Below are 27,081 nucleotides of genomic sequence, written 5' to 3' on the forward strand. Positions count from 1 at the left end.
TGTCTGTGTACCATGTGTCAAGCATGCCAGCCATTTTCCAAGTGTTTAGTCCTTGTGTTTAGTACATTGTTTATTCGATTTTTGCGTGTTCATGGACCATGCTTGTTTTTGGACTTTTGATTATTGTCCGCTCCCATTTGGATTTGTTAGCCTGTTTGGACTGCCTTATCTGGTTTGGACCAGACCCTTCATTTCTTTTACTTTTGGGTTTTTTGAATTAAAATCAATGAACTGCTCCAGCTCTACCTATAGCATCTGCATGGAGGTCCTACCTCTTGCTTACCTGTTACGGTGCTTGGACATTTGTGATAGTACAAAGTGGCCCAAGTTGATACTTTTTTTGATGACCTGTATGAGCTGATTTCAATCGTCCTGTACCTCAAAGTTTTTGGAGAGGGTGTTTTTGTAATTAGCAGAGAGAGGAAGCTCTGCCTGTGGGACACAGCCTTTGCTGTAGAACCCTTTAACTGTGTGAACCACTGACTTAAGCAACATCTCTGCACCTCAGCTTGCTTCCTAAACAGCTGGCTTCAAACATGCTCACCTCCACCCTTCATCCTGGCCTGCTAGCCTCCAGTCTGCTAGCTTCCAGCCTACATCCTGCCAGCCAGCAACAAACCTGATTTCCAACCCAGCCAGCTTCTTAGCCTTGCATGTCAAACACCATGGAGATTTTGCTGCCCAGTGCCATGGAGGTTGGCCCTGGCCGACGTCTTTCTAGCTACTGATATAAACATCAAACTGGACAGAATACATCAAATTTGACAAAATACATACATGAATCGGGGGGGCGCTAGAGCGTGCATGACAGACTAGATGTGTTTAGGTGAAGCTCCGCTCCGATAAATCGAGATTTTCATAAAAAAAACACCTCCTTTTGACTAAAGACAGTGCATGAGCAAGCTCATAAAATTTGCACGAAACGCCGACGAGAGATGCCACCAAAGAAACAAACGAGACCTGAAAAAGAAACTTCAGAATCACACGAAGATGACTCGCTAGCGGAGCTAACAGCTAACGTTGGCCCCACGCTAGAAAGTGCAGCTATTCTCTCTGCTATAGACGGGATGAGCAATAAAATGGTCGAGAGATTCAACTCACTGGAAGCGTCTTTGCAAGCCAGCCAAGCTATACTGACAGAACACGGCTCTCGTCTCTCTGCAGTGGAAGTGATGGCCAGTGATCATGACAACAGGTTGGCCGCACTCGAGCTACAGGCTAAATGCCTTGGGGATGCTAATAAAGCCCTACAAGATAAAGTTGTGGACCTTGAGGCGCGCTCCAGACGCCAAAACATCAAGATAATAGGCCTCCCTGAAAATGCTGAGTCTGGTCGCCCGGTGGAATTTGTGGCCAGTTTTATTGAAAATCTGTTGGGGAAAAATCATTTCTCAAAGCACATTGAAGTGGACCGTGCACACAGGCTGGGTGTACAAGCTGCTAGCGGCGCTAACCGACCCCGTGTCCTAATAGCCAGGATACACAACTACCGTGTCAAGGAGCTCATCATGAGGCTTGCAGTACAACAGTCCCCCCTGATGTATCAAGGCCAACGCATTCATATCTTTCCGGACTTCCCGACTGAGATTATGAAACGGCGTCAACTCTTTGAAGACACCAGGAAAAGGCTCAAGTCTGCTGGTCTCCGCACGGGATTCATCTACCCCACTCGCCTGAGAGTTACCCATGGCAACGTCACCTCAACGTTCAACAATCCAGAGGAGGCGGAGATTTTCGCAAACAATCTTGCCAAGTAAGCATGTCCAATGAGAGACTGTGAGCGTTGATCACCATGGACAGATCCTGCATCCATACTGCAGCGAGGCTATTCTAACGGATACCTTCAAACTGTAACTCATATAACAACAAACCAGCTCAATTTCTGGACATAATATAACACGTGAGTTATGTTTACTCAGCCATTAGTTTACAGGATCTGGTCCTATTCCTTTTTCTGACTGTTCACTCCATAATAAGTGCCTTACTATTTACCTGAAATTGTTTCAGCTTGGGTGTTTCATTCATAAGACTTTCATATCGGAGGGGAGGTGAGCTGTTAAGTTGCTATTAGCGTATTCACAGCTTAGTTTCAGGCTAAGCCCAGTTGGATTCCCCCTCTCAACAGTATGTTTAACCAGGGTTTTTTCCTACTTTGTTTGGGAAAGTGGGATTGGGAGGTGGGTGGGGTTTTGTACACGTTCTGTACACCTAGGTGTTTTTGTTGTCCTATGTTTTTGTCTGAGGCCTTTAATGTGTCCACTATTCAAATAATAATCGTTACAATATGCCATGCTGCCAGTAAATAGTAGTAGAGGTAGGGGGGTTACTATGGTTAGTTGGAATGTAAAAGGTTTGGGACAGCCTATTAAACGAGCGAAGGTTTTCACTCATTTGAGATCTTTGTCTTCTGACTTAGTGTTTTTACAGGAAACGCATATTAGACCGTCCGAACAATGTCGCTTAAGATGCAGCTGGGCGGGATATATATTCCAATCTACATTTTCTAGCAAGGCACGAGGAGTAGCCATTATAATTAAAAAAAATGTACCTTTCCAACATATAAAAACTATAAATGATGACAATGGCAGATTTTTAATTGTAATTGGACAGTTGTATTCTATGTATGTCACACTGGTCAATATCTATGGTCCAAACGTTGATGATGCAGGCTTCTTTCGTAAAACATTTGATAAACTACCAGACCTCTCAAATACAAATTTGATTATCACTGGGGATTTTAATGCGATCTTAGATTGGCATTTGGACAGATCTTCAAAAAAACAATCAAGCCCCTCAAATGCATCAGTCACTTTGAACAGCCTAATCTCCTCTACCAATGTGGTAGACATCTGGCGATTGCAGCATCCAACCGACAGAGAGTATTCATTTTTTTCCAAATTGCATAACTCATATTCACGAATTGATTATTTTTTACTAGATTCTAAGCTCCTACCGAACGTGCTGGACACCAAATATCACAATATCATCGTCTCAGATCACGCTCCAGTTAGTGTAAACTTAGATTTCAATCAGCAAAAACAGCAAATGACTTGGAGGCTCCACCCTTACTTAATGAATGATGCAGATTTTTGTAAATACTTGTCAGAGAAATTTGATGATTTTTTAGCCACGAACGACACCTCTGATACCTCAGACTCAAACTTGTGGGAAGCATTTAAAGCAGTTATGCGGGGTCATCTCTTATGAGGCATCGCTAAAAAAATCAAGGAACTCAAGATTGGTTGAAATTAATAACAAGTTATCCCAACTGGAGACACAATATAAACTAAGTAATAACAGTCAAACGCTGCAGGAAATTATTAACTTTAAATATGAGTACAATTCAATTTTAACAAAACAAGTCAGTGATCAATTGTCCCGTCTACGTACACGTTACTTTGAACTTGGAGACAAGCCGCACACGTTACTAGCTCGCCAACTTAGGGGGCAGCAAAATAGTAGGGCTATACTTAGAATTAGATCTAATGCTGGAGATATTCTTACACACCCGAAATCAATAAATAAGCGTTTCGTCGAGTTTTATCAAGAATTATACAAGTCAAAAGCAAAAGGTGATGTGGATTCCTGGCTTAAAAATGTTCCCATTCCTAAACTAGATGAGGCTTCACGGGAGGCTCTGAATGCGACAGTAACTATAAATGAAGTGACAGATTCTATCAGATCTTTTGCCAGTGGAAAGGCCCCCGGGCCGGACGGTTTTGGACCGGAGTTCTATAAAAAATTTTCTCGACGGGTATCTCCACTCCTACTCAGGATGCTGTCCCATTCCATTGGGGCAGAAAAACTACCACCAACATTATATAATGCAGACATTGCTCTAATCCTTAAACCAGATAGAGACGACACAAACCCTGCCTCTTATCGACCAATTTCTATGCTTAACATGGATTTTAAGATTTTTACTAAAATATTGGCCAACCGACTAAATCACTGTATTGAATCCCTTATTCATAGCAACCAAACAGGGTTTATTCCAAACAGATATTCCTTTTTTAACACAAGACGGTTAATAAATATCATGTATTATAAATATACTGCTGGCTCTAAACAGGCCATTTTATGTTTGGATGCTGAAAAGGCATTTGACCAGGTGGAGTGGGGGTACCTGTTTAGAGTGATGGAGTCGTTTGGTCTGGGAGACAATTTTGTCTCCTGGATACGGATGGCTTACTTAAATCCAACTGCCTCTATTGTCACTAATCAAAACAGATCACATTCCTTCCCGCTTGAGAGGGGCACTCGTCAAGGGTGTCCCCTCTCACCATTACTTTTCGCGCTAGCCATTGAGCCATTGGCAATTAGTATAAGGGAAAATAAATTCATTAAGCCTATCACCATTGATGGTGTTAATCATAAGTTGTCGCTCTACGCCGATGATATTGCTATTTTCCTGATGGACCCTGAACAATCTGTCCCGTTTCTGCTTGATCTGATAAATGAGTTTGGCACGGTTTCGGGATATACCATAAACTGGCAAAAAAGCGACCTCATGTCGCTCACGGCTGATTTGGATCCTGCATTCGTGACCTCAACTCAATTTAACATTTCAAAAAACAGTGTTAAATACCTAGGTGTTAAACTCACTAAAAAACCAGAGTTACTTTTTAAATATAACTTCATAGAGAGATTAAATGCCCTGAAAAAGAATATTGAAAAATGGAGAACATTGCCTCTGTCACTGATAGGCCGAATAAATACAATTAAAATGGTTTCCCTGCCAAGATTCCTTTATTTGTTTCAAAACATCCCAATTTTTATCCCAATGTCCTTTTTTAAAATGATTGACTCTGTGATTTTACCATTTATCCGGGGATATAAGGCGCACAGAATCTCTAAACAACATCTTCAGAAGCCAAAGGTATTTGGAGGCCTAGGCCTACCATGCTTCTTACACTATTACTGGGCTGCTAATTGCAGAGCGATGGTATACTGGCAACTGGCTAATGACCCTGATCCACAGACTGAGATACCATCCTGGTTAGCGATAGAACAAAGTCTACCTCAAAAAACCTCCCTCAGAGCAATTCTTTTTTCATCGCCAAGGCCAAGAGCCTCTTGGAAGGGAGAGCATTACACAATAATTAATGCTCAAAAAATATGGACACAGATTAGAAAATTTTGTGAATTTCCTGAGACATCAGTGCACGCCCCTATATGGCGTAACCACGCCTTTCTCCCTTCAAACACAGATGCAGTCTTTAAAGAGTGGAGTAGGAAAGGAATGGGGTCTATAAAAGATCTTTATGTTGATAAGCATCTCTGTTCATTTGAAATATTGCAAAAAAAATATAACCTGCCGGGATCAAACTTCTTTAGGTATTTACAGTTACGTCATTACATAAGACAAAACATCTCATCATTTGACCCCCTCCCAGAGGAAAATTCTTTCTTCAAGCTCCTACTTGGCCCACCAGAGGCAAAGGGCTTGATTTCAAAATTGGTGTGCCTTTTTTCACACAAACATGCACAGCCTGATATTAAATTTAAACAAATGTGGGAGGATGATCTCAATATCTCTATTCAAGATGAGATATGGAAACAAGCTTTAAATGACATTCACCATTGTTCAGTCAATGCTAGGCTACAATTGATTCAATTCAAAGTTCTACACAGGTTACACTATTCGAAGGTTAAGTTACATAAAATCTTTCCCCAAATTTCCCCCTTGTGTGAAAGGTGCAAGAGATCAGATAGCACACTTGCACACCAGTTTTGGCTATGCCCTGAGATTCAAGATTTTTGGTGTTCGATTTTCAGATGGTATTCTCATGTACTTAAAGTAAATCTGGATCCTGACCCTGAAACTGCTTTGCTTGGCATTTCTAACACTCTAGACAAGATGGGTCGGAATGTTAGCACAGTGGTGGCCTATGGTATGGTCATAGCAAAGAGATGTATTTTGAGAGTGTTGAAGTCTGACTCACCACCTAAGTTTGAAGCCTGGTTGAGGGAGCTGGTAGGAATCCTCCATATTGAAAAACTGAGATATGAGATATCTGGTAACTTACAGAAATTTTGTGGTGTGTGGAGACCTATCTTGGAATACTTGAAACTGTAGTCAACCCCCCTAAGAAGTATCTGTCTTGGCATAACTGATGTAATTGATGAAAGTGGACATTGAACTGATGATATGTTACGCCTCTTTGTGTGTATTTTGTTTTTGTACATTACAATCTGTGTAAAAACCTTCTTTATTCATTATTTTTATTTTCATATTTTATTTTTTTATTATCATTATTATATGTGTATGTTTGTCTGTTGTTGTAACTATTAAGAAAACTGACAATAATAATATTTATAAAAAAAAAAAAAAATACATACATGAATCGAATACCATACACCCACTACCAGCACACTTTCAAACTTTACGTACATTGTCATGAAGAGTATGTTAGCCTAAATGAAGCTACTCCACAGAGCCTTATTAATACTCACACTCCTCAAAGCTGGTTAATCTGGCAAACAACTGTAACGTAAATGTCAATATTCAGCATGGTGGCACTGAATGTTTGTGGCTCCGTTAATCCACAGGACAATAAAAGCTATGCACCCTTGAAGAAACAAAACGGCAGCCATCGGATCACTTTGGTACCGAGGTCATGGACCCAACCGCTAACAAGAAAGTTGTATGCCTCCATACTTGTGTATGTTTTCATTTGTTTTCTAGAGTAGACCAACATTTGAATGACCAGGTAGTTTGTTATAACCACTGCCTCAATAGCAGGCAAATCTTTCATTGAAAAATTCATTGAAAAATTGCTCCTCTTCATAATATAAAGTAAAAAGCGTGGTCTTAAGTCTTTTTCTGAAGATTTAGAGGGACTCTGCAGAACGAATGGAGTTTGGTAACTTGTTCCACCACAGGGGAACCACAGAAGAAAAACAGTCTATCAAGAGACTTAGGGCTTTTTTGGGCTGGCAACACCAGGTGCTATTCCTGAGCAGAGCATAGTGAGTGGGAGGGAGCATAAACCTGAATGAGGGAGTTCAGGTAGGTCGGAGCGCTTTTGGTGGCAACTTTGTAGGCAAGCATTATGAACTGAGCCAGTGGAGGGATATGAACAGTGGAGTGACGTGCTCGTTTGGGCTGGTTGAAGACCAGGCGAACCGCTGCATTCTGGATCATTTGCAAGGGTTTTAACCATCCTGGGAGCCCTGCCAGTATGCAATTACAATAGTCGAGGTGTGATAGTACCAGCGCCTGTACTAAGAGTTGTGTTGCATGCTCAAACAGGTAGAGTCTGATCTTCCTGATGTTGTACAGGGCAAATCGGCATGGCCGCTCAACAGAGGCCACATGGCCACCAACTAATATCTTCATCTTAATTATCAGCTTTTATTTAGACCCTATCCCGACTAAGCTGCTTCAAGAAGTTTCAACCTTAATTGGCTCTTTTTTTTATTGGATATGATCAACCTGTCTTGATCAACAAGCTACGTACCACAGTCCTTTGAAGTAGCTGTAATAAAACCTCTTCTTAAAAAGCCTACTCTCAATCCAGGTCCCTCTAAAATTCTCGAGAAAGCACTTGCTAATCAGCTGTGTGACTTTCTATATTACAATAGTTTATAAAAGGATATCCAGTCAGGATGTAGAGTGTATCATAGCACAGACACAGCAGTTGCAAATTACCTTCTAATCTCAACAGACAAAGGACTTGTCTCTGTACTAGTCTTGTTACAGTAGATCTTAGTGCTGCATTCAACACCATTGACCATGGTACCCTATTGCAGAGACTGGAACACTTCATTGGCATTACGTTTCCTTTAGGGAACGTTATTAGGAAGCACTCATAAATTTTCATTGCTAAGCAGATGATATCCAGCTATATTTATTAATGAAGCCAGAAGAAACCAGTCACACAAGAAATCAGTTAAAGAGACTCCAAGTGTGTCTTAAGGGCATAAAGACCTGGATGACCTGCAGTTTTTTATAGTACTTGGCCCTAAACACCTTCGAAACTCACTATCTGATGACATAGCAATAATGTATGGCATTGCGCTGGCCACCACCAAATTCATTGCAAAATACTCTCCAGCTGATCCAGAAGGCTGCAGCATGTGTTCTGACAAAAACAAGGAAGAGCTTATTTTTCTCCAATATTAGCCACTCTACACTGGCTCCCTGTAAAATCCAGAATAGAATTTAAAATCCCTACTCCTTACTTTCATAGCCCTAAATGGTCAGGCACCTTTTTAACTTAAAGAGCTCAAAGGACCCTATTACCCCACTAGAATCCTGCATTCCCAAAATGCAGTCGAACTAGTGGTTCCTAAAACTTCAAAAAGCAGAATGGGAGCCAGTGCCAGTCTTTGTCCAGGAGGCAGATACCGTAGACTTTAAGTAGGCTTAAAACTTTCATTTTATATAAATCTTATAATTAGGGCTGGCTCAAGCTTGCCTTGGACCAGCCCCTAGTTATGCTGCCATAGGGTTAGACTGTCAAGGGACTTCCAATGATACATCGAGCTCCCTTGTTGTCTCCCTCTCCACCTGTACGCTTTCATGTCCTACCAAGGCATGTTACTAACTTAGCTTCTTCCCTGGAGTCTTTGTGCTTTCTCGTCTTGCAGGTTCTCATGGATTGTGGTTGAATCTGGATTGTGGATTATAGCTACGTCTCCTGCCATGTCCCTACCTGACATCCACAGCAACTATAACCACTATTAGTCGTCATTCCAGTATTATTAGATCCATAGTGCTGTATTACATACATATCCTCTTTGTTACTACTACGCACATATATCACATACATAAATATATATGTATATACTGTGCTATATATATACTACATATACTTAAGAGTCTATTACTAGAGCAGTCACTTACAGTGATTACATATCTGTCTTTGTTCTCTGTCTCTCTCTCTCTCTCTCTCTTTCTCTCCATCTGTTTAACCCAACCAGTCAAGGCAGATGGCTACCCACCCACCTGCCCAGAGCTTGGTTCTGCCTGAGGTTTCTGCCTGTTTAAAGGTCCCATATTATAAAGCTTTTTCAACAAGTTAACATAGGTGTATTAGTTCCAGAAAACATGTTTTTGAAGCTGTTTGCTGGAAATAGCTTTTAGGAAAAGATTCTCGCTTACCTCTATTTCCCTCTGTTTCAGTCCCTTTCAGAATGTGCTGTTTGTGGTGTCTGTAGCTTTAAATGCAATTGAGCTGCTGCCCATTACATACAAATGAGCTGCTGTTCATTTGCTCACACCCCACTCATAAACTTTTACTATGGTAAAGGGGAGAGTGTAGACTGTAATGTAGTACTACCTGTGTGAAAGTAGCGGACATGGCAGCACTGAGCAGACCTATTTCTTCAGTAGTTCAACCGCACATGTTCAAACCTGAATCGGATCCTGAAGAAGGAGGGGAGGCTCCTGCAGAACCTCAGACTCAGAGTATTCAGCAGGACGCTTCTGAATGGTTAGTCAATAAATGTCTTACTAGAAGTAACTAGAAGCTAGCAGTTAGCCTAACATCGTTCTCAATAGCAAAACACACACTACAACACACAAGATTTCATGCTACTCTTACATGCTATACTTACATGTCCCTCGTCTGTAGGTGTTCCACACAAAGTTGGAAGTGACCCCTCGTTTAGAAAAAGTCTCCCGGCTAATCCTGCCTTGTACTGACGGAAACAGTCAGTCTTGAAGTGGTTAGCACACGCCAACATTTTTTTGCCAACTGTAGCTGGGATGTTGCCTTCAAAAATGAATTCAATCCACGCCGCTCCTCTGTCCTCTGCGGCTGGGACCTGATGGAGTGATTTTTGTGTCTTCATAGCCAACAACAGAACATAGTGGAGAGACACTGTCCTTGTGCTCTGATGGGGGGGGTGGGGGGGTGGAGAGGGGGATGGTGGGTGGCCAATAACGTCATTGCCCGCACCGAATTTGACTGGCTTATTTGGAAACTGGAGGCAGGGTACGTTCAGAAATCTGTATCTCACTCAAAAAAGCATGGATGGTCTTATTTCACAGATTGTATGTGTGTGGCAGCACCAGAGACCCCAAATAACACCCCAAATCCCAGAAAAAGTGAGTTTTTCATAATATGGGACCTTTAAAGGAAGTTCTTCTTGCTCACAAGGGAATTTTTGGGTCCCTGTAAATAAAGATGGTCTGCGCTAGTTCTATATGGAAAGTGTCCTGAGACAACTTCTGTTGTGATTTGGCGCTATATAAATACATTTGAACTGAATAACTTGAATTGAATAAACTCATACAATACAAACAAAATAATAGCAGTGAAGCTCAGACAGTGAATAACCAAATCACATGTACATTGACAAAACTGAAACAGGCCTGAGGCTTAGCTTAGCACAGTTAGCATTACTAGTCCATCAGAGGGGTTTGCTTTGGTGTGCTGTTTGTTTGCAGGTGATTCCTTAGCTGATGAGCGAGAGAGGGAAGAGTGTGGCTCCAATGCTGAAAGCAGTTAACTTGGCTAACTTGTTTCATTGTCCCTGTAACGTGAAGTTAGCTGGAAGGCTTCATGTCACTGCTGCTGGCTCTAAAAAAACTTGTCTACATTTGGTTAGCGTTGTGTACTTAGTTAGGTACCCATGAGGAAAAGACTTGGATGTGTCTGCTCGGTCTGAGCAGGCTACACCCCAGTCAGCAAGCCATCAGGTAGCAGCTGTTAAGAGAGGAAGTGATGGGGGGGGGGGGGGGGGGTTGACCTGATGACATCATGGATCATACTTAACCAATGGTATCCACAAGCTGGGTCCATGGGTTCATTCACAAGTGTGAATACCAGCCACAACTCCAGCTCAAATTACTGAAATTTAATTGAATACTTGTCAAAATATATGAGATCTTATTGAATCAAAGGCATAATGACTGTCTCTGTGTTTTAAAGAGTATTCATGCACACTCCTTGAACACTGTAATTTCAATGGTCATCATGACAGTCTACACATATTGTTTCTGCAGGAATTGCAAATGTGAGTTTCCTGCTGTTGTAAGCTTGGCTTGTAGTTAAACTACTTGTTTTACTGTTGAATATCTCACAGCAGGACATCATAAGAGGAAGAACACAACTGAAACTAATTACACTGATATTGTCGTCTGTCACATTAAACTGTCCCAATAATCAGTTGGCGAGCCGGCCTGCTCATACCTTGGTGGATCTTCACTGAAAGTAACCATTCTTAATGTTATTAGTTACATTTACGTGAAGTCAAAATGTCTGGCATGACAATATATTGCAGCAAAATGTATTGCTATCACTGTAGCCACTTCTTAACTTTTAATTGTTTACTGCTATTAAGAGACTTAGGCTTAGACTTTTACTTTATTGATCCCAATTTGGGAAATTCTTTTGTTGCAGCAGCAAGTTAAACATACACATAAACAAAAATATATACAATAAAGACAAATATGGATGAGAGTAAAACTTAGAGAAAAGACTGTTCTAAAAAAAAAAAACAACTAAGATTATAAGCATGGAATAGCAGCAATTGTTTCAAATATAACTAAATTTATAAACTGAATAACAACAGATATTGTTAAAAACATAACTAAGTACATAGTTATAATACATATTATGTATATGTATTACATAATACATATTGTGTAATATAATATTATAAAAATACAATAAAATTTAGTATATAAGCTAATAAGATTAACAGCAGTTCTCAAGAGAGATAGAGAGCCAGAGCTATAAACTACATACCAGAAAAATATGTGCAAGTTGCAATTGATAAATAAATGTAAATAGTATTGTGCAATTTTGCTGTAGTGCAAACATGTAACATTGAAATATCGGAGTTTGTGAGGTTGGTAGAGATTAACTGTTAAAATTACTGTTGTATAGTGTAATGGCTCGTGGCAGGAATGATTTCCTGAAGTGTTCCTTGTGACAGCGGAGCTGGAGCAGTCTATTGGAGAAGGAGCTCCGCTGTCTGTGCATGAGGTGGACAGAGGATGTTCAGGGTTATCCATGATGGATAACAGTGTGTCCAGTGTCCTCCTCTCCACCACCTCCTCAAAAGTGTCTAGTTTGCAGACAACAATGGGCCTTCCCGATCAGTTTGTTCAGTCTCTTGGTGCCACTGGCGCTGATGCTGCTCCCCCAGCACACTGCAGCAAAGAAGAGTGCGCTGGCAACAACAGACTGGTAGAAGATCTCCAACATCTTGGTGCACACATTGAATGATCTGAGCCTCCTCAGGAAATAGAGTCTGCTCATCCCCTTCTTGTAAACAGCATTGATGTTAGTTTTCCAGTTTAGTCTGTTGTCGAGCTGCACTCTGAGGTATTTGTAATCCTCCACCACTGTGACATTCTCTCCCAGAATGCACAAGGGTTTTGTGGTCGTAATGTTCCTTCTGAAATCAATCACCATCTCCTTGGTCTTGGCCATGTTAAGCAGCAGGTGATTTCTGTCAGACCATTCCACAAAATTGTCCACCACTGCTCTGTATTCCTCCTCTTGTTCATCCTTTATACACCCACCACCACTGAGTCCAAAAACTTCTGTAGGTGGCACAATGTGGAGTTGTACTGGAGGTCTGAGGTGTACACGATGAAGAGAAAAGCTGATAAAACAGTCCCCTGTGGCACTCCTGCACTACTTTCCACTGTCTCAGTCAGAACATTGCTCAGTCGAGCAAACTGTGGTCTATCTTTCAGGTAGTCAGTAATCCAGGAGATAGTGCGCACATTGACTCCCATCACTCGCAGCTTCTCACTCAGGGGGCAGTGGTTGGATGGTATTAAATGCACTGGAGAAATCAAAGAAAGTGATCCCCATAGTGCTGCTGCCAAGTGGGAGTAAGCACACTGCAGCAGGTGTATCATGGTGTCGTCCCACCCACTCTCCATCACCTTCATCATGAGTGATGTAAGGGTTGGTAGTTGTTAAGGCCAGATGGAGACTTCTTCTTCAGAACAGGAACCACGAAGGATGTCTTCCACAGCACTGGGACTCTCTGCAGGCTCAGGCTCAGGTTGATGGTGCTAGTGGAGGGGGTGCTGTGGGGGATGGTAGGGGATGCGGGAGTTGAGTCCAAGTTTACCACTTGCAATCTGGCTGTGTTGTAGAAGTAATGCCTGGTTAACATTTTCTCCAGAGATAGGCAGAATTTCAATTAAATTTATTCAAAATATCTATTTAATTACTTTTGAGTATTTCGTAATTTGTGTTTTGCTGTGCAGAAAAAGTAGAATGTAACAGCTTGTAACAATTTGCAACAGCTTGTATTTCCGTATTTGAAACACTTGAGACACATTGTTTAATATGTCATTTTATTCTCATATAAAGCACATTTTTATCTTCAGGATAAAAATGAGCTAAAGAAGCAAATTACAGGACATGTTCTGTAGGGTCCAGCAATGCACTAAATGTAAACTATCATGTTTCATTTGTGTAACTAGCACATGTGCTCTGGAACTGGCAAATGCTGTGTACTTACTAGCTAATAACATTACTGTTGTGAGGATCTGCTAGATCTGTCTGCTCCTAGTGTTCTCTGTTTCCCTTTTCCCTAGTGTTATTTGTCTGTCTGTCTGTCTCTGCTGGGTGTTTCTCTGCACCCAGCTGATGCCGCCTCTCCGGCAACGCACCTGGAGCACGTGAGCCTGATTAAGGCTCAGTATTTAAGGGTGACGCTGAACTAGAGTGGTTGCTGGATTATCCTGATCTATTCCATGAGTTTACCAGAACCATGCCCAGTGAGTATTTTCCAGTCTTTGCCAAGTTGCTGTCTCAGCCTTTTGCCCAGTGGCTTTTTCTTTTGCCTCACCTGTGCTTTGTTTGTTTACAGTGCCTACCGGCCACATTCAGCCTTTGCCCAGCCTCAGCCTCCCACGTGGAGAATTGTTTGTTCCACTCGTTTTGTTTCTCTCGCCACTGTTTGAGTGTATTTTTGGTTATCATTCCCACTCCTTATGAGTGCTCTTTTGGTTTGTTATTTTCACTCCTTATGAGTGTGCCTTTTGTTGTGGTTCTTGTAAATAAATTGTTTGTTCTTTTTTCTTACTCTTGTCTCCTGGTCTGTATATTGAATCCAGTCGCTTCTAAATTTGGGCCAAACCTAACAACTGTAAGGGCTGAAAATGAAGAAACTAAAAGTGAAAATTAAAAAAAAGAAAAGTTAGATATTATTTATGCTGAAAAACAACTGCAACTAAAATGGAAGGACTGTTAGGGGGTACTTAAGGGAGAGTGCGTTTGATGTCTGTATTTGGATACTATATCATTCTCTGTTGTAATGATAATATTTTGTGTCTTTTGCATGGGTTACTTGTTGAGTTGGAGATCTGAAATTTACATACTGGATGAAATGTGATTCCAGTTGGATATCTACAGATGTGTCCCAGTCTGGCCATTCACAAAAAGTCTTTTTAGCATCACTCCCAGCTTGACACATAGCAACGTCATCAAATCCAGATTGATGGAAGTGCAGTGACTATAGGACAGGAATGCCCTATTTGTAATGTGCAGCTTTAGCCAGCAAGGGAAAATGTTAGTTTAGTCTGAACTTGGTCAACATGGCTAGTGGGACATAGGAGTGTCATACATAGAAAAATTAGGTTAGGGCAATAAAGTCTCCATTACCTACCACTTTTGTTTATTTCATTTTATTATTTTTTTTTATTATTATTATTTTGGGCTTTTTAGCCTTTATGATAGAGACAGCTGAAGGTGCGATAGGAAAGGGGGCAGAGAGAGAGGGGATGACACGCAGTCAATGAGCCGCAGGTGGGAGTCCAACCTGCAGCCACTGCAGAGTCGTCAGTCCCTGGAGACTTTCTGGGCTACACGGAGGCGAACCCCGGCTTCCCACGTGTGAGACGGAAGTACCGTCCACAATCCTACAGCGATGAAGCTCCTTCCACTTATATGTTTCAACCGATCATTATGAAAACTTTGAAGACTTGATATTCACCAATGAACTGATTTGGCCAAAAGTGATCAGCAGTGACTTCAGTATTAGTCAATAGGAAGTGCAGCTTCATAACAGATAAAGACCAGAGACAAAACACATAACCACTGACCACCAGTTATATGCATGCTTGCACTGTAACAAATCGCTGCAAGAAAAATTTGACAGTAACATACTGTTTCCCATTACAATGCTACTAAACTGTAGAAAACATTGCATTCCAGCCCGTATTTATAAGCGGCTTGGTGTTTTCAATAAAATACACCAATATAATGTGAATAGCATTGCATTTTGGGGATGATGTTACAATCAAATACACATACATACAATCTAGGCCTTGCAAATGTTAAATGCTGCTATATTTCACACGCTGAACATGAAGCAGAGAAGCCAACCCTGGACTTCATGTTTGAGGATTATCCATCTGAATCTTGCACTGTATGAGCAATCATATAGGATGAAAATAAATTTTTATCTCTCTGCTGATGTTTAGCGTCTCTGAGGGTCTGTCTCTTGGTACAGAGCTGGCTCAAGTCTTTGGCTATATATTCACAGATGCATTTTGTTATTTCTTCACTTCTCTGACTGTTATTGGGAAGCGAGGCTCCAAATGCTTCTTTCAGGCTCCTTTGGCCTGGCTTTGCTGATGTTGTAATTTGAGTATTTCTGGGTGGTGATGTGCCAAATGGCTTCTCATGTATGAAATGTTTCCATAGTGAAGCTGACTGACGCCTGGCAGTATTTGCAAGTTGTTTTGCATTTGTGAGTTTCTTTTTCACCATTATCAGTTCTTGAAACTGGGAAACAGAAATGTTGCCACATATCAGCTCTTTAATCGATAGAGCATCTTCAATCTCTTTTGTTAATGTGCGTAATTCATGTGTAATTCTCTCTTGGGGTTTATTTTTAGCAGCGCTTGCACACGGAGGATGATGGGAGTCTGTCCTCTAGTAAACTATGATTGCACACTCTGCTGTTCAAACAAAAACAATTTTTGACAAGGAGAGGTAGTAAATAACCATGTGACATCACAGTAGATGGCATCACAGTCCCACAATGGCATCAAGCCAAACTTTTACTGTGAGATCGGAAGATTCATTAAATCCCTAGTAACTAAGCTAGCTTGAAACACTCTCATGTGGTCATCTTAACTTGGGCATTCTGTTAGCTTCAATGATTGCAGTGGCATCAAGACAGAGTGCAATGATGATTGAGCAAACAGCAGATTTAATGGCAATGTAGTAGTTAGCAGAATGCAATGATGAGTTAGCAGCTGGCAGATGCACTGAAATGTAGCAATTAGGGCTGAGCCAGATACTCGTTTCAGACGAGTATCCGGTACGGATAAAGCATTTTTGACGAGTACGAGCATGATACGGTTCCGGTTTAGGCCCCGCCCACTCCGAGTACAGATACGGATACAGATCATTTAGATGGTTGATCAGACACAGATACAGATACAGATACAGATAGTGGTGTACTCGCTCATCCCTAGTAGCAATTACCAGCAGCATAATATGCCCTTGTCAGCAATTATTAAGTGCTAAATTAGAGAACCAATATAGCCAGCAATGACGGAAGTGTGTATGTTGATGTGAGAAAATTTAATGACCAGGATATGAGGCTACAATGCAGAGATTGCCTTGACTGGAAATAACATAAATCAAATAGATAGAGACACCAAGCAGCAGGACAACAGAAAATCAATCAATGTACAACTATGTTACTGCTTGCCAAAATACAATGAATAAGAGCAACTACAGAAGCACTGAATGTGTAATTCGTGCCGACATACTCTGTCACTCGGAATAGAGACACACTAGCCTGTCCTAACTAAATTATCTAAAATTGGTACACTTCATCAAGCTGCAAAGGATATCCCGGAGTGGATAACATTGCACGAGCAGCAATCCGAGAGGCCTGTTGTTTTTGTAATCTCAACATTTCTGAGAAAATCCGATGTTTTGCTGCTAGTATCTGCTAGCATTAGCATAGCAAGTGAGCTGCCATACCCACACTGGACGCTGCCGACTCGCCTGGAAAGGTGGAACAATTGTTAAACAAGGCATACAAAAAGATCGCTGACCTTCTTGAAGACATTGAAGGGATGTTGGACGAGCTGCAGAAGAAGGATTCCCTGCTGACCACCATCAGATCTTGTCTCCCGACGCTGACCAACTGGCTGGAGACATCACAGATCAGTGAGCCCGCATCACAGAACACCACCTCTGCACTCAGGCACACAGTTCTCTGGGAACCGTCCTCCTCCACCTGTCAACGACCCGCCTGCTCTACTCCAAACAAGGGGACATCATCATGAGGGACAGCATCATTTGCAATGTCTGTTTCTTCAATGCCTCCACACAGTGTTTTCCCGGAGTCACCATCTCCGTCATCACAAACAAACTCACTGAACTGCTCCCATAACCCAGATTATCGTTCACATCGGCACAAATGACATGGCTTGGCGACAGTCTGAATTAACAAAAAAGGATTTTAAAGACCTTTTCGGCCTCCTGGAGTCATGCGGGAAGAGGGTCTTCATCAGCGGGCCCATACTGACCCACTTCCGCGGTGCTGAGCGGTTCGTCAGACTCCTCAGCATGAACACCTGGCTCCAGCACACCTGCACATCACACAACCTGTTTTTTTTTGACAATTTCAACCTTTTGTGGAATTGCCCTTCCTTTTATTGCCACGACAGACTTCATCCAAGTACACTGGGCAGCTCGGTTTTAGCAGGTAACATTCACCATGCGGTTCAATCACACCCACGTGATTGACTACCTGTACATCACACACACACACACACACCCTGCCCACAGAAGTACCGCACAGCATCATCCACACCATCCCAACCAACATCTGCTACAGATCTCACTGCTGAATGTGTGCTCACTACGATGAGCACACGTTCAGCAGGAACACTAACGTGGCAGTGCTGAAAGTACGCTCTCTTTTAAACAAGACTTTTTTACTGAATGATGTGATATTAGATTATAAGTTAGACTGTCTTCTTTTAACCAAGACATGGCCTGTCCATTGGTGTGTCCTCTGTTGTTGACCTGGCTGTGTCTGACTACTACTGTGTCACCACGGTGAGAACAGTGAGGAGGCGCTACCTTACTTCTGAAGTGGCTGCAAATTTTATTGAGATTTTACAGAGCACTCCTGCTGAAATTTTACCTGCACCCTGTGATTTTATCATTGATAATTTTAACAGCAAACTGAAGTCCGCTCTTGACTCAGTAACTCCACCAAAACAATAAAAAGAAAACCTACCCCCCCGTGGAGAAACAATGATAACATGAACTGAAAAGACATTGCAGGAAACCTGCCTTTTAGATCTGATTCGCACATCACTTTTAAAATCATTTTATGGATTCTTTGAGGAGCAGCTTTTAAACATTATGAATTGCTCTCTTCAGATGGGTGTCTTTCCCACCACCTTTAAAACAGCTATGGTGAAGCCCCTTCTGAAGAAGAGCACTTTAGACCCCAACGTTTTTAATAACTACCGACCTGTATCCAACTTACCCTTTTTAAGTAAAATTCTAGAAAAACTGGTTCTTAAGCAAGTCAATGACTTTTTAAACAGAAACAACATTTTAGAGAGACTTCAGTCTGGTTTTAGGATGAACCACAGTACCGAGACAGCACTTTTAAAGATTTTAAACAACATCAGGTGGAACTTAGATAACAAGAAACTCACAGTCTTGGTTCTACTGGATCTAAGCACCACTTTTGATACAGTCGACCATCATATTTTAGAAAATAGACTCAGACACCTGGTTGGCCTCTCTGGTGCTGTTTTTAACTGGTTCCACTCATATCTCACAGAGCAATGTTTTTATTTAAGTATGGATACATGTTCCTCAGGAACCCATGAAATTAGGTGTGGGGTTCCCCAAGACTCAATTTTAGGTCCAGTTTTTTTAATCTTTACATGCTTCCTCTAGGGGACGTGATCAGGAGACACAACATCAGCTTCCATAGTTATGCTGATGATACACAGCTGTACATTGCCATGTGTCCTGATGACACAGGGCCAATACATACCCTTTTTAACTGCATTCTAGATATCAAGTCATAGATGGCAGGGAATTTCCTACAGCTCAACCAGGACAAAACAGAGGTTTTAATTATAGGTCCGGAAGGCCAGACTGAGAAACTTTTACCAAAACTACAAGATTTTAAACCAACACAATCTGCAAAAAACCTGGGCGTGATTTTTGATACCAAGCTGACTTTTATCCCACATATCAAAAATATAACAAAAACAGGCTTTTATCTTCTTAAGAACATAGCCAGAGTCCGCCCATTTCCCTCTCAGGCCAGCACAGAGGTGCTAATGCATGCTTTTATTTCCTGTTGTTTCAATTACTGTAATGCCCTGCTCTCTGGCCTTCCCAAAAGAGTATTGCAAACCTCCAATTACTGCAAAACTCACCTGCATGCGTGCTGGCGAAGACCGCAGGGCGGGCCCACATTACACCCATTTTAGAGTTGCTGCATTGGTTCCCTGCCCGCTTCAGGATCGATTTTAAGGTTTAAGGTTCTAGTTTTTAAATGTCTTAACGGCCTTGTGCCCTCTTACTTATCTGACCTGCTTTTACCGTATCAACCCTTGCGGACCCCGAGGTCCTCCTGCACCGGCATTTTTTTCCATAACAAAGGCCAGAACTAAAACCCATCATGAGGCCGCATTTAGCCACTATGCTCCACATCTGTGGAACAGCCTGCCAGAGAGCCTCAGGACCTCAGAGACTGTTGATATTTTTAAAAGAAGGATAAAGACACACCTTTTTAATCAGGCTTTTAACTGACCTTTAAATTCTTCTTATGTTCTGATTAGGTTTTATCTTATGTTGATGCCTTTTATTTTGCTGCTTTATATTTTGTAGTTTTTTATTCTATTTAATCTTCTTTATTTATTATCTTATGTATTTTTCTTCCTTTAACTGTTTATTTTAGTTATCTGATATCATGCCTTTTACTTTTAACTCCAGTGTGTCCTCAGGGGGGTCCTCCACACTGAGAGTTGTGTCTGGTCTACTGCTGGGGGCGCTGTTCCCAGGTCCCTTTGGGGTGCTCCCAACATTGGTGTGGGGGTCCACCTGTCTGTCAGAGTCAGGAGGCCCGGGTGCCGGCGCCCCCAGTAGTCATAGTCTGTGTAGGGGAATTAGTTATTAAATCTCTAAATTGATGTTGCATTCGTTAATAAGATCAGGGGCACCAACCTTCCTCAGCTAAGAAGGATTTTATATATCATATCTTGTAATGCTGATGTAGTGAAAACGAATGAACCAAGAGTAGATCAGTCTGATAATCTAAGATGTAAATTCTCAGTACAGGGATTGCTTATACCCAGCTCAAAAGGACACCGTCTGACAACGACTCGTTTGAAAAGGATTATTTATTAAACACGATAATGAAATGAATATGAATCATGGATAATACGATAGATTATATGGATGATATGGATTAACACAAACACTGCACAGAGGAACTTATGGCGAGAGAATGGTAAAATGAGTTTGGCGAAAGTGAGTTTTAAAGGGAAAAATGGGGACGCGAATATAAAGTTAATTTGTTGAATGAACGGTTTAGAGAATTTAAACAAATTGACAGTATCTTAACCTCACTCTTATTCAAAACCGCTTAAGCATGCCTACTTTGTCAGCGAGACTCCTGTAGATGTCTGCTCCGAACTGACAGGAAGAGGCTCTGCGTTACTGTCCGTAGCTTTGATCTGTGCTGCGGTCTGCCGGACGAATCAAGCAAACCAAGGTTGAGAGCCGGTGTTGGACAGGGATGTCTCGGGAGCTGAGGATCTTCGGTGTCGGTTACAGACGAGGAACGGCTTCTGATGGTTATTTAACCTGGACCAGTGGATCAGCAGCAGGCTACAGGTCTTCGGTGCGGTCAGTTGGTTGGCGACCGTTTGGCAAGCGAGAATTAATTAATGATTCGTACGAGGGCTCATCTGCTTCTCACTATGGTCAATCGAATATATTTTAAATGATCAATTTTCAATGGCACTTCAAGATTGTTCACAGCATGCGTCAGACACCTTGGATGAATAATGACAACATTCAACAATAAACATGGTAACATTTCCTAATACTAATCCTAATAAACATGATGACTAAGGGTATAACTACCTTAATATGACGAAGGAATAAAGAAGGGCAGACTATTTTTGCCGAAGTGATTATCGCTATTATGGTTACTTATTAATAAATGTCTCCTGCTAAGCACATTCAACCTAACTGCTATGAACCTCTAGATGGCCGTATGGTTCCACGGTAGAAACTCAGAGAAAATCTTTAAAATAGTTAAAATCACAGTTTCATCATCCTGTAAGTTAGAAACACAAGGAAAACACTGTTATTATACAGATCGCGGGCTTAGTAATGTAAAAACAACCACAGTTAAATCAAACATAGAGATTTAGTTATTCTGGTAGGTTAAGAAAAAGGCACACAGACATACAGCACAGTTTGCTTCAGGAATGTCTAATTTACAACCCATCAGCATGATCTGGTTTGTAGATTCCTTTGAGACATGGCATTTGTCCATCCAGGCAGTTTTATTGTCCTTAACTCCCATGGGCTATCAAGAAAGAGTTAGCACCTCCATGAGAACGTCCTGAGCAGATGTAAATTTGAAGTGAAGGTGTTATCAGTGACTCTTGTTGCCCTGAAAGAATGTGAAAAGTTGTTCTACAACCAGCCATCTTGTCTCTGCCTGAGTTCACACCTTGCTGTGAACCTTCCAAATGGTCAATAACTCTTAAAAGTCTGATTGTTTTAGCACTCCACTTCTCCTGAGGAATGCAAAGAGGGGAGAAGAGGATCAGTTACAGGCCAGTTCTGCTACATCTGCGACAACTCCTCTCAGTGTGGACGGCCCCAAAGATGCCGTTTTGCTCGATCCTCAGTGCCTTGCCATGTCTCACTACTGTGTGTGTGTGGGTGTGGGTGTGGGTGTGCATATGTACATACACAGGGTGGGAGGGATGGATTTTCTCTGTTTTTATGTTTTCCTTTATAAGGTTTTTAACTGTTGTAAAACACTTTGTGTTGCATTTTATCATGTATGAAAAGTGCTATATAAATAAAGTTTGATTTGATTTGATAATATTTGACAGAATACCCTGAATAGCAATTAGCAAAATAATGACTGAGAACTATTAGCAGATGCAATGACTATGAAGCAATTAGTAGAATGAGTTAATTACCAGTGATCTAATACGCCCAGTGAGACCAATGACTGGATACTAAAATTCAGGTACCTATTGGGCCTGCAATGACCAGATACATGTAATATATCTGGCAATAATCAGATTTGAAAATATAACCAGCTAGACGAATGACATGCTGAGGTCAGTCATGACTGAAAATAACTGGAAATAAAATCAGAAGGGGACAGTGAGCAGTAGATAGTTGTAAAACCAACCACCACCAGGTAAATGTGTTATGTATTAGAGAATCTGTAGAAACAGTGTTTACAGAGAAAGCACCTTTACATAGATGCTTGAGACATATGGATCTCTCAAACCCATGGATAGCATCTGTGAAAACATAATGTCAGAAAATATATAGGCTCAACATGAAAAGTTGCAACTAGGGATGAGCGAGTACACCACTATCTGTATCTGTATCTGTATCTGTATCTGTATCTGTATCTGTTCAACCACCTAAATTATCTGTATCCGTATCTGTACTCGGAGTGGGCAGGGCCTAAACCAGAAGTGGGCGTGGTAGCAAATCGGAAATGGGTGGGGCTTAAATCGGTACATTATTTTAAGTCTGAAATTGATAAACAATAAAAATATTACTATAGGCTACTTTGTGTGTTCAGCTATATGTGTGTATGTGTGTAAGTGGTCTGTAAGACTGTTTATTTTTTAATGATCTGTGTGAACTTGGTGATTCAAACATCCAGTGATGGCAAACAGGGAAATAATATGTTAGCCTTGTTCACTGTATTCTTCTCAAAGAAGTACAAGCAAAGTTTTCCAACTGACTTTATATCACCAGCCAAACTAAGAGCAAGCAGACGGTAAATTAAAAAAAAAAAAAAAACCCGACTGGAGTGGAGGCAGTGAGCCGTTTTCAGCTCTGTCTTGTCAAATGCACCGCGTACGTTATGAAACAAGTCGTGAGAACAGAGCAGAGCGTGAAGACAGTCAGTTACCCAATGAGGATTTTCCTTCCGCACGAGCACGGATATTGACGAGTTTTACTCGTATCATGCTCGTACTCGTCAAAAATGTTTTATCCGTGTAACTATGGTTGAGCTGGATATTCGTTTCAGACGAGTATCCGGCTCAACCCTAGTTACAACTGTTGTTTGTGATTTGAGATGGGGTCAGCAATGACCCGAACTGCTGGCTGAGGTCAGATGATCATGACTAGCTTGACGAAGTCCACAGTGACCTTCACTGGTTGGACTGTTTTCAGCAGAGAGAACTTTGTTGCAACATATATAACTGTGAGGAACCCCTCTATAGAAAGCATTGAGTGCAATTCCTACTGGCTCTATGCGTGTCTTGAAAACCTATTAGTCAAGCCAGTGGTAAAATAGAGCTGGGTTCTGAATTAAGGGCAGCTGGCAGTAAACAAGGATGAATAACTCCTATTGCAAGTCATATATATACGTATGAAGAGCTTCCATTGCTTAATCAATACATTCAACAATATGATAAATGTTATTTCTTATTCCCTAACCCTACCCTATCACTTTGTGGATCTGGATTTCTTGCTAGATATGAGCAAATACCTTTATTAGAGCAGCGCTATCTCTAATATATCTGCCTTCAAATAAACCTGTTACCCTTGTAGTTGACATAAATCCAGGGTCAGTAGTACTATAAAATGTTTCATTTTGGTCAGACACATCAGTAAACTGATAAATATGGCACCCTAAACCGAAATACATCTCCCATAAAGAAAGACATCCTTTATTAGTCACTCTACATGCACATGCACACACACGCCATGCTTTGGTGAAATTCTTCCTCCGCTTTTGACCCATCCTGGTCAGTCCTTCCTCCACGGCAGACCAGGAGCGGTAGGCTGCCAGTCAGTGCTACCCAGTTTCTTCTTTGTCACCATTGGTCAGGTGGTGATCTTCATGCATGTTTTTTAGAGGGGGGTTTCATTTTTATGGAGGATACCTCCTGGTGAACATGGGGAGAACATGCAAACTCCACACACCCTTTAGGGGGAAGCAGGCACCGAAGGCATGGTGGAGGACATGCCCTCAGCACCCACAGCGCCCCAGGCGGGAATCGAACCCTTCTAGCTGTGAGGCGACAGTGTTGCCACTGTCCCACCGTGCCACCTATTTCTAGTCTTTCTTACGCAAAAAAAAAAGAACGGCCCTCACCCTTAATCCTAACTCTAACTGTCTTTGAGGTTTATCTGATATTGCTCTGTTGGTGTTGTTCTCACAACATCATAATCAGTGTTGATCCAGTACCATTATTCAAAGTCAAAGTCAAAGTGATTTTTATTGTCAACCAAACAATGCAACAGGTGGTTACACAGAAGATTGAAATTGCGTTTCTCCATACTCTAATGTGCAAGTAATATATAATACACAACATACAACATAATAGTGCAAACAGACAACAGCACTGGACACAACGTATACAGACAGACAATGGACATATGATTGATATAAAATGCTGTGGTAGCGCTTTCCAGATGGGAGGAGGGTGAACAGTTCGTGTGCTGGGTGGGGGAGGTCTTTGATGATATTGGTTGCTCTCTTGTAACAGCGGGATGGATATAAGTCCTGGATTGCCGGTTGGAGTGATCTGGTGATCTTCTCTGCTGTCCTCACCACTCTCTATAGGACCTTCTTGTCTGGAGCAGAGCAGCTGCCATACCAGACTGAGAGACTGCTGGTTAGAATGCTCTCAGTGGCACCCCTGTAAAAAGTAGTGAGGGCAGAGGGGGGACGGTCAGCTCTCCTCATCCGGCGAAGGAAGTGGAGGTGTTGCTGTGCCTTCTTGACTATGGATGTGGTGTTGGTGGTCCATGTCAGGTCATCTATGATGTGTACTCCCAGGAACTTAGTGCTTTTCACAGACTCCACTGCACTGCCATTGATGGTGAGTGGGATGTGTGGTGTCTGTTTCTTCCTAAAGTCTACAGTTATTTCTTTTGTTGACATTATGTTGAAGGTTAATGATGTCACACCAGTTGATGAGTTGTTGCACCTCCTCTCTGTATGCTGAGGCCCACCACTGTTGTGTCATCTGCAAACTTGATGATGTGGTCTGTCAGTGAGAAAGTCCAGTAACCAGTTGCATAGTGGGGTGCTGATGCCTATTTCGCCGAGTTTATTCACCAGGTGTTGGGGGATGACTGTGTTGAAGGCGGAGTTGAAGTCGATGAACAGCATCCACACCCAGGTGAGCCAGGCTTAGGTGGAGTGCTGTTGCTATGGCATCATTGGTGGAACGCAGAGATGGGGACTCGAGTTTGCGACTCGGACTCGAGTCGCACTTAAGTTGCACACAGAGAGACTTCAGACTTGACTTGTACTCGTGCTCAAAAGACTTCAGACTCGACTCGGACTCGTGTTTTGGGACTCATGAACAATCATTATGTTTTCCTTTGTCCTATCTTTTCTTTTTTTTGCCGTATTAACATTGGGGAAACTCTGAAACGTCTGACGAGCATAATGTCATTCTCTCCTTTTTGACATGGTAACCATGGTAACCATATTACGCATCAGGTGCACGGCTCACGGCCCCACGCATTACTACCTCAGATGACACTATGGCGACTGACACACCCGCAGCTGCTGCTGTACCCTTTGTAATTACGTTTGGTTATAAAAACTTCAAACAAGACGGCACCAACAAAAGAAGCGCTGTCTGCGGTACCAAGATTAAGGACGCTGGATCAACCACATAAAATTTTATCAGGCACCTGAAAACTCACCCGGATAAGTCATTAGCGCATATGGACGGTTAGCAAACATGTTTAGCTCAGCATCAGCAATGTTTAACTTAGCTTGCTACCAGCTTTGTAACTGAATATTTGAACAGATGAGTGAATGTTTGCTTGTCACACTTATTTGCATGGAGCGGCGTTAACATAATGTTTATTGGGTAACGTTATTTATGTACGTTCCTACAATGCCTAAAATGCTTTTGACTGAGTGAGGTGTAACATTTTCTATATTTTTGTTCTTATTATGGTCCGACTGAGCCTGCACAATAGGGGGCAAGATATATTGTAACTGTATGTTCATGTTGGAAGAATACAGTCTCCTTTAAAGGAAATCATTCATTGTGTGTTTTCTTCATTTTGCATTGCAGTACCCTGTTTAAAGTGATCATATAACAAACAACTAATCAGTACTGATACTTTATGCTAATAGATAAAGGAGAGATAATAATACAGTAGATGCTTTGAATTTCTTAGATATAGCTGTGCAGTATTCTTAGTAGACCGAATAGCAGCAGATGATAGAAGGCTGATTAAAACAAGAAGAGACATGAGAGATTTATTTTTTAGAGACTTGAGACTTGACTTGGACTTGTGACCAAAGACTTGAGACTTGACCAAGTCTCACCCCACAAAGAATGAAGACTTGACTTGGACTCGTGACCAAAGACTTGAGACTTGACTTGGACTTGCAAAAAAAGACTTTTTCTTTCAACATCTCTGGTGGAACGTTTGGGACGGTATGCAAACTGGAATGGGTCAAGTCTGGAGGGGAGACTGGAAGTTATGTGGGCCTTGACCAACCTTTCAAAGCACTTCATCATGATGGGCATGAGTGCTATGGGCCGGTAGTCATTCTGCGTTGAGGCTGGGGATTTCTTGGGTAGTGGTATGATGGTGGTGGTTTTGAAGCATGCTGGTATGATGGCTTGGCTCAGAGAGGTGTTGTAGATGTCTGTGAGAACATCAGCGAGTTGGTCAGCACAGTCTGTGAGCACACGCCCCGGTATGTTGTCAGGACATGCAGCTTGAGCTTTCTGTCCATAGGCACGCTCGGCTGTTCTCATGCCCCGGTTCAAGTTGGCCCTAGCAGTTCTAAGGGCGTCCTTGTCCCCAGACTTGAAAGCTGCATTACATGCTCTCAGGAGCTCACGTGCTGCCTTGGTGAACTAGGATTTGTCATTGGCCCTTG

General features: G+C 41.8%; 1 protein-coding gene across 9 annotated transcripts in view; it reads left to right on the forward strand.

The window, feature by feature from the left end:
* nfic (nuclear factor I/C) overlaps positions 1–27,081 on the forward strand; it is a 184,250-nt gene that overhangs the window by 49,520 nt on the left and 107,649 nt on the right. Inside the window, exons 5-6 of one of the 9 annotated variants that reach the window (XR_013075868.1) lie at positions 13,520–13,702; positions 13,795–15,231. The exons of 7 other annotated variants lie outside the window; for them this stretch is intronic. Coding sequence is in view for 1 of the 2 variants with exons in the window: in XM_076722710.1 (XP_076578825.1) it covers positions 13,520–13,572 (53 nt within the window). In the remaining variant the exon portion in view is untranslated. Of the gene's footprint in view, positions 1–13,519; positions 13,773–13,794; positions 15,232–27,081 lie in introns of those variants that run through there. One more of the 9 variants, XM_076722710.1, reaches the window with a different exon arrangement.

The sequence above is a fragment of the Chaetodon auriga genome, chromosome 3 (assembly GCF_051107435.1).
Source record: "Chaetodon auriga isolate fChaAug3 chromosome 3, fChaAug3.hap1, whole genome shotgun sequence".
Classification (NCBI taxonomy): domain Eukaryota; kingdom Metazoa; phylum Chordata; class Actinopteri; order Chaetodontiformes; family Chaetodontidae; genus Chaetodon; species Chaetodon auriga.